Source organism: Electrona antarctica, assembly GCF_951216825.1.
Source record: "Electrona antarctica genome assembly, chromosome: 1".
Classification (NCBI taxonomy): Eukaryota; Metazoa; Chordata; class Actinopteri; order Myctophiformes; family Myctophidae; genus Electrona; species Electrona antarctica.
Window position 1 is genome coordinate 22929310 of NC_136806.1, and position 9923 is coordinate 22939232.

Here is a 9923-nt window from a genome sequence, read left to right on the forward strand (position 1 = left end):
CAACATATCAACGTATAGCGTGGGGTTAGGCCATAGGCCTGCACGTAATAAAAAAACTCATCACATAAAACAAAGCAGTCTCAGGGATTGACAGCCACATGTGACGTGATGATCATTTCATTGACCATTGCAGGCCCCTATAGGCCTATAACTAGGCCTGCAAGCACTGACTGCAAGATCTGGCTGGTGCTTTATATTGGATCAGCTGTTTGTTCACCAACACCAGTCTTCCTCCTCCTGTCTCTCCAGCTCTTTAATAAACAAAAATGCATTTTCAGGTCGGGTACCAATTTTATCCAATCAGGAGAGAGATACAGGTCGGATAAACTATTGAAATTGGAAGTGATGACGCGGATGATCACAAATAAATGAGCAGACAAAATGAGCCTTGGACAAAATTGGGCCTGGATGCCCTCTTCTGGTTGATTGAAAATGTGCAACCACCACCCACCTGAAAATGTATTGTTTAGCTGGAAAAAGTCAAAATTTTTGAAAATACGGTAGACATAGTAATGTGACTTTAATAACAATTTCAAATACAGGCTTTCAATATGTGTTTGTGCTCCCATCAGTGCGTCGTGTCATGCCTCCAATTTGTCACATCTCCATATATGGTCAAACCTTGTGACATGTCACGCCACCATATATGGCCGTCTCCATACATGAAGATCACGACACTGACCTCATCAAACCCTGGATAGACATATATGGAGAAGACTGGATCACCAGAGACATCTAGATCTGCATGAAGCCGGCCAGCAACTCTTCTACATCTGACCTCAAACCTCAAACCCTAATTGATCTGTTCTGACATTCCATATGTTGATCTGACCTAATCAAACCCTGTACACTCAGACACGCTCCATATATGGCCAGTACAGAATTCAGTCCATATGTTGATCTGAACCCCCATGCGACAGCGCTCGCCCAGCAGTCTGCCGTCACCCAGGCGGATGCGTGCACACGAGTCCGCCCTCAGGCCAGGGCATCTTACTAGTAGATAGTTTAAACCTGCTACAGCTAACTGTCTGACATAATACCTCACTAATCTACACACACTTCCGAAGAGTGGGACAAAGTGTCCAAATTGTGCAGAAATCGTGCAAAAACACAATGATGATTAAGGGACCCAGCTCAAAGTTTTGAGATCTGTATCACATAGAAGATACACAATAGATAGACATTGGAAATTTGTTTGTCAAGCTTGCTGTGTTGTCGGTCCAGTTCAGCTTGATTGTTGTACAGTATTCTTGCTTGTAGTTGTTGATGTTCAGTGGTGAACCACAAAGTTTGACATTTGTGATAGGTTAAAATATTACTTTATTTATTAATGTTACGCTAGCAGTTATTCATTTGTTGTAAAAAAAACATTCAACGTTTTTCACAAGAGACCAAAAAAAGAATTAAAAAAAACATCATAGTTTATTGCAGAATGCTGCCACATTAGTCATCATGCTCTCCAACTTCTTAAATTAAATCATTTCCCTTCTTTCTCAGACCACTCCTTGTATCCACCAGCGTAGTTACGAGCGCTGAAACAAAAGACAAAGGCACCGAATGTAGGAATCAAAACAAGAGCATGATAATTAAATTTTCCATTTTGTCATAAAGATGAATTACATTGCCTTATGTATTACATGTATGTACATTATGGCATTGCATAGAACTGTTTACTGTTACTGTTCCTTCTATACATTAACGACATGAAAGCAGCCTGTAACTGCAAATTGTTCTTGTTCACTTATGACTCAGCACTCCTGCTCTTGAGCGAGGACCAAATGCAGGTTGAGGAAGCTCTGAGTTGTAAAATCGGTAAAACATTCCTTCAGTAATGTAAATGCAAATTACAGTATGTCAAGGTCAGAGTTGACGATATCAAGAACAGAAGAGTTTACCTATTTGGGTAGTCTTGACAACAAAATGCCACTTTGACTACACTTGTACCACTTTGTTCTTCAACATCCTAATGTCCCTAAAGGCTATAAGCTTCAGACCTCCCAAATCAAACTGATTCGACTACTTCTTGGCATGGGGCCCATGACCCCACCTATTTCCAACACATTTTGCTAGTCTGGGATGGCTCAGGGTAGAAAACAGGGTTAAGCAATACAAGATAGTGGGGCTTTGATCTCAATGCCCACATACCTGACGAACTAGTTAAAAAAGTGAGTCACTCCCACAATAGTAGAGGAAGCAACAACAACAATCTGATGCCACCCACCTATAGATGAATCCACAGAGCGGCAATAATAACTGCGGTGTCAAGCTGCACAGTTTGGCACTGCAACTACGGTGCAGCGCTCTGTGGATTCGTCTATAGAACAAACTTGGGAAAATTGTCTTTCTAATACTCTGATGCCCTGACACCATGTGACATGTTGTGAATCGATTGGTTATTTTCGCTACTTTTGTGTGTGACACGGTTTTAAGTACCGTATCGATTTGTATAAAACGAAACACGTGTCTCATTAGTCGAAAAAGTTATCGATATTATAACTGCTTAGAAAATAATCAATTGTTGTAACCCTATGTGACTGTGAACCACAGGAACGAATGCAAAGGAAGTAACCTGACCAACTCACAAACCTTAGAGTTTCTTCTTGACATTCATTCTGCAGTTATATAATGAATTGTAAATACTATTTGGTGACGAGAACCATGCCCACAATGTATACTGTCTGGTACATGTCAGCGAGGCTCTGAGAGCAGCAGCAGAAATTGTATTGCTTCAACTGACTACTGTGACCATCAGTAGTAATGATTACATATCCACAATAAGTCATCCTTTAGGCTGTGTGTCTGTCCACCAAAGTGTTTCTTCCCAGCTGAATATGCCAGGCACACCACTTAAACACACTTCCAAACGCCTGAGTTGAAAATATTACTGCTCTCAGCAAGCAGATAAAAAACAGACGCTCAGCATTGCAGTCAGCACCTCATAACGCTGCTGGAGTTCCCAAAAACACAGCACACCCATTGTAAACAATTAAAAACATACGCTTTGCACAGTAAAAACAACATCTTGGTGTACATAGTGCGTTAAGGCTATGTGTGAAACTATGTATTTTGTGTGAAACTTCTATTATTATGTAAAGTAATTAATTCATATACTGTATTTACTTCTCGAATCCCTTTGCATGTGCCTTGTCTGTGGCCATCCCCCCTCGTTTGCCCATCTGGCAATGGAAGATTAGTTCTGGTGCATCCAGCTGTGGCTTGGTCACCCCATATTTTGTCTTGAATTCTGCAGGGTCCAGTGCAAGAGCACTTTCTACTGTATCAACTAGGGAAGATAGGAAACACAATTAACATTAGAGTAAAGTATTAATGATTTGACCTACACTACTTTTAAGGGCTTTCATTCATGTAATACATCGCAGATGTGGATGTTTATAGTGTTCTAGAAGGAACATGCCGGACAGCTTTAGTTTTAAAGCGAGAATCCGTAGGATTGCATTCGCATCACTCTGGATTCAAACCCGGTTCTCTAGTGAGGGAGGTCAGACATCTACCGCAAAAATCCATGGCGGAATTCCTGCTTGTCCAGAGTTATTGGGCTCTGTACTTGTCAACCAGTACCGTATGTGTCCTACCCTGAGCCTGAGTCTACATTCCACAGTGGAAGAATAAGAAGAACATCTCCAACCACTGCAGATGTGGTAGTTATGTTCTATTCACATACTCTCAGGCCCCTTTTCCACCGGTTGGTTCCCAATGGGAACCGGTTCAGTTCTTTTTGGTTCTTAGTCCATGAGCCAGAGTTCCAAAATTGGAACGTTAATTATGAATTGAGTGGGCAAAACCATACCTATATTAGATTGTTATCACCATGACACTTCCCCAATTGATTACTTACATGAAGACAATGATTTATTGTATTACAAATTTTACATTTTTAAATATGCAAATGAGGCATTATGTAGGGGAATATGCGAAATAATAGAAAATATGAAAAAGCTACTACTGTGGAAGGGTTATCATGTATTAATTTACTTGTATTGATCCTATAAACAATTTAATATAGGTCTAGTTTTTCCCACCAATTTTGGAGCTCATGGACTAAGAACCAAAAAGAACTGAACCGGTTCCCATTGGGAACCAACCGGTGGAAAGGGGGTCACAAGGGTTGACACTTGGGGACAGCCCGGGCCACTAAGGTCTCAAAGGCACTTTCCATCAGGTCATGCATATGGGTGTGCACTGTGCATACGACCGTACACATTTTGTGAGTGTCCTTGTTTAGTTTACTTTAGTGTACTAGTGGGGTCCCCGTCATGCATGCTTGTTTACACATTACTCTTTAGAGGGATGCTGAACTTTGGTAGAACCCAGGGCTGTATACAGTACAGTGCATGAGGACGTTTGATAGTGTTTATGGACAGATCATTCTCACGTTGTGTGAATAGCAAACAAAAGAAGGTTGCTTTTCTCAGGATGACGTAATTTAACATACTGCAGTTCCAATAAAGAGCATGACGCACAGTTTATAGCTATTGCTAATTTTCAACTCTTGTTCCTAGTTGGGCTTTACAAATATGTATGCTTTCATTGCCATAAAGCCACAATACACTAGAGCAGGGCAGGGGTAAGCAACCTTACGCCAGGGCTCCACCGGACGCGTTGCGTCTCCGTCGTGTGCGTCAAAAAACGCACCGGTTCAATTTTAATGCACGCGTCACGTCTCCGTCAACGCAACGCAACGCGGGCAGTGGAGCCACCCTTCATTGATTAAAAAGGGAACATTCCGTGACGGAGACGCGACGCTGACGCGACGCTGACACGACCGGTGGAGCCCTGGTGTTAGGCACACCGGTGCTGCCAACATTGGCGCAGGTGAGGGTGATCACTGGCATACTGGCATAAGTGTGAGAGTTTTTTTCTTTTAAAATTAAATATTCAAAAGAAGGTTTAGCCAGTTACATTAAGTCCTCTTACATCAATATACAAATTACATTCTGCACATTCATTCAAACTCCAAACTCTGATCTGGGAGATAATAGTTGGGTTATGGCTCTCTGAGTCTAATGATCTTCTAAAGAAGAAGAAGAAAACATAAAGGTCATTATGTATATCCTATGGACAATCAAATTCAGTTGGACATTTTAATTTTGACTATCAAGAAAATGAAAACATGGCACTTCATGTCAAAAGGTTGCCGAACCTTGCACTAGAGATACACTACTGAGGTAAAGTACAGATTATACAATATAGTTAATATGGAATATACCATACATGAATCATGTATGGTATATTACATACATCTGAATCATCAAAATAAATATATAATACAAAAACAAACAAACAAAAAATATGTGTTCCAATGTTTTGAGACCTGTGACTTTTCAACAACAAAAGAGAGAAACTAGAAGATATCAGAAAATGTGAAAATTCTCACAGCAATTGATTTGAGTGTAGATAATCCCCCCCCCCCCCCCCCCCCCCCCCCCCCCTAAACTCACCGGGGATGTGGATAGAACCTGGGATGCATCCTTTATCCACTTCTTCTTTAGAGCGAACATCAACCAACAGAAGACTCTGGCTCTTGTTCAGGAGTGCCTTAAGATCTGCATAGGAAATATCTGCAAGAAAGAAACAATAAGACTAAACTAAAAGAAAAGACAAAACGTAAACTATCCTTTTATGAACTGTATACATACACCAAATCTTACACCCTTCCACTGATATTCTTACTCCCAGCTCTCATTAATTTTGCCGCTGAGTGTCAGACTATGTTCTTTGTGCATGTGTAAGTGTGGGGTGACTGAGGGAGAGCATATTGCAGGTAGGCCTATATGATATAGTTAGAGATGAGGATATTCATATCATCTGAAGAAAAGAAAAGTTTTAGGATTTTTTAGGATTGGAAAAGCTTGAGAATGACATTTGAAGGAGATTCGGCTGTGGTTTTACTGTAGGCTGTGATTCTCTCTGTCATGAGGTTTCATTGTAAACAAACCTACCGTTATTTAGAAAAACATGTTTTATTTATTTTGATAAGGGATAGTCATGTGAAATGTGCAAACCTGTATAATATTGTAATGATTTATTATGCAAGAATCATGTCTAGTGCCTGACATTGGGGCACGAGTAGCCATGATTCACACGACGCTCGTACTTCATAATCATGACAGTCATGTTTCAGGGCTAGGGCACGAGGTGCCTACCTTGAGTCAAATGTGCTGAACACAGAAGAAAAAGAAAATGCTCACATGGCAACCATCTCTCATGGGGCACATAACATTCCATTCCAGAAGATTGCTTTGCCATGTGAGTACTCACATTCCCTTTTAGGTCAAACATTGCAAGTGTGTGCAATTCCCATAATTACCTTTGATATAGTGTGACATGCAGACAGTCCAATTATGATTGGCCATGCAGGACTGGTTTTAATTTCCTACATAATACACCACTTGCATGGTAGTGTAATGCTGTACAAAGACTAAATAAACAATTTTAAACCGACAATGCTTAACTTAGCACGTATTTATATGTAAACAAAAGAAAAATCAAGTTGACATTAGACACAATTGGCATGTGACATTTGTATTAATGCTCCTCCTGCCTCTAGCTATGTTCTTCACGGGGGATGAAAGATAGAAAGATAAAGGTAGTGACAATCCCCCCACCTCCCCAACTAACCCGATCTAGTCCAAGATGTCAGGCACAGTGGGGAGAGAGAGACAGAGACAGAGAGAGAGACTGTCCATGTGGAGCTAGCCTCCAGGCACACGGTAATGAGAATGCTACTGTAATAGCCTAAATCCTTTAGCGACTGTTGAACAAATATCGTCTTGTTAACATTTTACACAGGTAGGTACCATACCGTTGAGATGGTTCGGTTGGGTATCTCAGACATAAAAGTTTCGCAATCGCCTAGACGAACGTGGACGTGGTACAATACAACGAAACCGATCCATACAGTTACAGTATACAATATGAAAACCTCACCTGCGTTTGCCATTGTGACTATTGTGTAGTATGAAGGTAATCATTGACACTTGACAGTAATTTATAAAACAACCCTTCATTGTTTGCTCGCCATGCTACTTCCTATTTCCAGTTTTCCACCTAGGGTTTCAAAATAAAAGTTAATAATTTATTTTATTTTTATTTTCTATTTCCCCCCATTTATTATTATTATTATTGTTATTATTGAAAACTACATTCAAAACAAAATGCTTTTTTTTTTACTTTTAGTTTATTACAAAAATTTGGGCAGATTAATATTTACATCCATCTGATACTAATAGCATTAGTATCCTTATCATATCATAAATCTACAGATGTTAATTTGCCAGCAAATAAACCTGTAGTTTCATTAAGTTCAAAATAGTTCATATAGCACATCATTTTTAGCATTAACAAAAATCAAAAGTTCTTATGTCAACTATACAATAATTGTATATTATGCGATGTACAAAAAGAATGTAAACAACTTTCGCATTGTGCCGCTGGACACAACACAATCCTAATAGAATCTTGTTACACAACCGGTAGTGACCCGTCAATAGATGTTAATAGGGCCTACTGTTAATATATCGGGTCTGATGTCTTGTACAGTAGGCATGATTTGAATCCCAATGTCAGCACTTCTACACCACAGTTTCTTTTTTTACAGCCATTTAGCTTTGTCTCTCATTAGCCTGCAGTTGTTTCCCGCATCCTCTCTGGGCTTGACAGCGCAACTAATAAGTGGCTTCTCCATTACAACTCACAGAGGTCCTTCTGTGCTGTAAGAAGGGTTCCCCAGTCCATTGGGAGTGTCTGATGTTGTTTTTCTACACGCCTTACGCTTCCAGAGGATGACAGCGGCTAGGGAGAGGAGTATGATGAAGGCCACCCCTCCTCCTATGACCCAAGCCATCACTCCATGGCTGGATGATTCTGCAGGCTCATACTGCATGCAAGAGGTTTCTGAAGGAACACTGTGTCCTGCCTTGTTCACTGCCTCTACGCACACATTGTCTCCAATGTCCAGGGACTCTACCAGGCCTCTCCGCAATGCCTCCCCGAATTCCAGGGCTGCCCTCCCCTCAACCATCACTCTGTACTTGGATACCACCGAGGACGGGGCACACCACTGGACCTCTACCTTGCCTCTGACAGGGACTAGCCCCTTGAGCAGTGGAGCATGAGGCCGCTGGTCAGCTCGGCTGACGCCAGGACAGAGGCACCCAGTTTGCTCTGAGAGCTGCGCACAAGGCTGCTGATCTTCCATGCAAGGGTTGTATTTGCAGGGCTTGGGGGGTTCTTGGTGGAGGATGAATGTAGACTTTGTAATGGAAGGCACACTTGGAGGGGAGCTGTGGTCATCGTCGTAGTCTTTGTAGTCATCGTCTGGGCCCTCGTTAATGATCAAAATCCGTGGACGGGTGACAGGGGGGGAAGTGGGTAAGGCATGGGCACAGAGAAGGGATGGGAGGTGGGATGAAGAAGGATGGAGGAAGGAGGTAGGGGTCAGCAGCAGTATAAGCACAGCCAGATTCCAGTGAAGTGACATGATCTCTGTGAAAAGAAATGACAAAAGTTGATTCTTAGATATTTGTAAGAAGATAGATAGTGCATCACATCATTACAAATATATAATGACCAAAAATGGGTAAACTGTGGCTGCAACATTTTATTTATAATGCACTTTTCATCTGTATGTCTGTCTGTATGTATGTATGTATGCCTTTCCTTCTCATATCTCGAGAACCGTTCGTTCAAATGATGAACGAAGTGAAGTGTGAAGTTGATCGTTGGTTCGCTCCAGAACATGCGTTCCAAATGATGGCCAATCCCTGAACAGCCACTACACTCGTTAAAGCAAATCTCAAAGTGAAACAAATAACAGAATGATACTCATTGTTTGTCACTTCAGTATTTGCGTTGTGTCACGTGTCATATGTGAATGCCAATTATAAAGAACCCAACTTCTTTGTGTTATAAAGAAATCAGTGAAGCATAAAGATAAGAAGAAACAAAAGCAGCACACAATAAAATCCCCAGTGCTGAGACCATATCGGTTGGTGTGGCAACAGTAGTGATTCTGACTATAACACAGACATTGTGTAGGCTTTAGAAAAGAAAGAAAGACAATCTTAGATTATCTATACATATCTGTAAAATTTGCAGTGACAATTATGTTAATGCAGCTAATGTTTTTGTCACTATACGTATCTGAAGTACAAAGTCAGGGAAATTATTATTGTGAGAATTGTTGATCATTGTTGGCAAACCAGACAGATTTGATGAGGTTCTATTCCCTAAACTGATCAAAATTATATCGATGCCAAAGGCTTTCTCTCCATTTAGAGAGTTACAGATTTGTTGCCACAGTTTTTTGGTTGTGATCAAAGATCACAGAGTCACAGAAGAGTTGGGAGTCAAATTAAGGATTTGACAAGGATCCTAACCATGGATCTAACCATAGCATACATTGATTTTATGAAGTAAAGCAAACAAATCAGCAAAATGTCTTACTGTACCTGATGAATGGGTATGGTTTCTGTGTCTCCTTCTGTGCACTGCTCGCACTCTGTCTCTGTCCTCATGCACTGTTGCTTGCTCGCTCTCCTCGTCTCACTGTTTTTGTTCCCATCAAAACTTTCCCCTCCTCCTCAACACCCCTTAAGTTCTCCCCTCTGTGCCTCTCTCTCTCTCTCTCTCTCTCTCTCTCTCTCTCTCTCTCTCTCTCTCTCTCTCTCTCTCTCTCTCTCTCTCTCTCTCTCTCTCTCTCTCTCCAGTCTCCACCTCTCTCTCCAGTCTCCAGTTCTCTTTTGTCTCTGTCACAGTCCCCTACACCCACCCTCCCATTGCTCATTGCTTCTTTTGTGTGTGTGTGTGTGTGTGTGTGTGTGTGTGTGTGTGTGTGTGTGTGTGTGTGTGTGTGTGTGTGAGAGAGAGAGAGAGAGTAGGGACTTTTTGTGCGCTGGCTGGCA

General features: G+C 41.3%; 2 protein-coding genes across 5 annotated transcripts; both read right to left on the reverse strand.

The window, feature by feature from the left end:
* Nucleotides 1-1307: 1307 nt before the first annotated feature.
* tstd1 (thiosulfate sulfurtransferase like domain containing 1) lies at nucleotides 1308-7065 on the reverse strand. Of its 3 annotated transcripts, none has more exons than XM_079507507.1 (4): nucleotides 6949-7065; nucleotides 5460-5579; nucleotides 3121-3283; nucleotides 1308-1532 (listed from the first exon to the last, which is right to left on the reverse strand). In XM_079507507.1, exons 1-4 carry the CDS (start codon nucleotides 6959-6961, stop codon nucleotides 1478-1480), a joined length of 351 nt encoding a protein of 116 aa, XP_079363633.1. In that variant the 5' UTR covers nucleotides 6962-7065; the 3' UTR covers nucleotides 1308-1477. The 3 variants fall into 3 exon arrangements, with proteins under 3 accessions (XP_079363633.1, XP_079363632.1, XP_079363631.1); XM_079507506.1 differs by having other exon boundaries at nucleotides 5460-5582; nucleotides 6949-6992; XM_079507505.1 differs by lacking the exon at nucleotides 6949-7065 and adding an exon at nucleotides 6329-6574.
* Nucleotides 7066-7175: 110 nt separating this feature from the next.
* On the reverse strand, nucleotides 7176-9629 carry LOC306927670 (leucine-rich repeat neuronal protein 4). Of its 2 annotated transcripts, none has more exons than XM_079507482.1 (2): nucleotides 9471-9629; nucleotides 7176-8505 (listed from the first exon to the last, which is right to left on the reverse strand). In XM_079507482.1, exon 2 carries the CDS (start codon nucleotides 8498-8500, stop codon nucleotides 7712-7714), a length of 789 nt encoding a protein of 262 aa, XP_079363608.1. In that variant the 5' UTR covers nucleotides 8501-8505; nucleotides 9471-9629; the 3' UTR covers nucleotides 7176-7711. The 2 variants fall into 2 exon arrangements, with proteins under 2 accessions (XP_079363608.1, XP_079363609.1); XM_079507483.1 differs by having other exon boundaries at nucleotides 9466-9629.
* Between the last annotated feature and the right edge of the window lie 294 nt (nucleotides 9630-9923).

Coding starts and splice junctions, on each gene's coding strand:
- tstd1 (XM_079507505.1), bottom strand. CDS start 6,374: ATGGCCAATCATAATTGGACTGTCTGCATGTCACACTATATCAAAG. Junction 3,284..5,459: donor AGGTTCTATCCACATCCCCG/GTGAGTTTAGGG, acceptor TATCTTCCCTAG/TTGATACAGTAGAAAGTGCT. Junction 1,533..3,120: donor CATGCAAAGGGATTCGAGAA/GTAAATACAGTA, acceptor CTTTTGTTTCAG/CGCTCGTAACTACGCTGGTG.
- LOC306927670 (XM_079507482.1), bottom strand. CDS start 8,500: ATGTCACTTCACTGGAATCTGGCTGTGCTTATACTGCTGCTGACCCCT.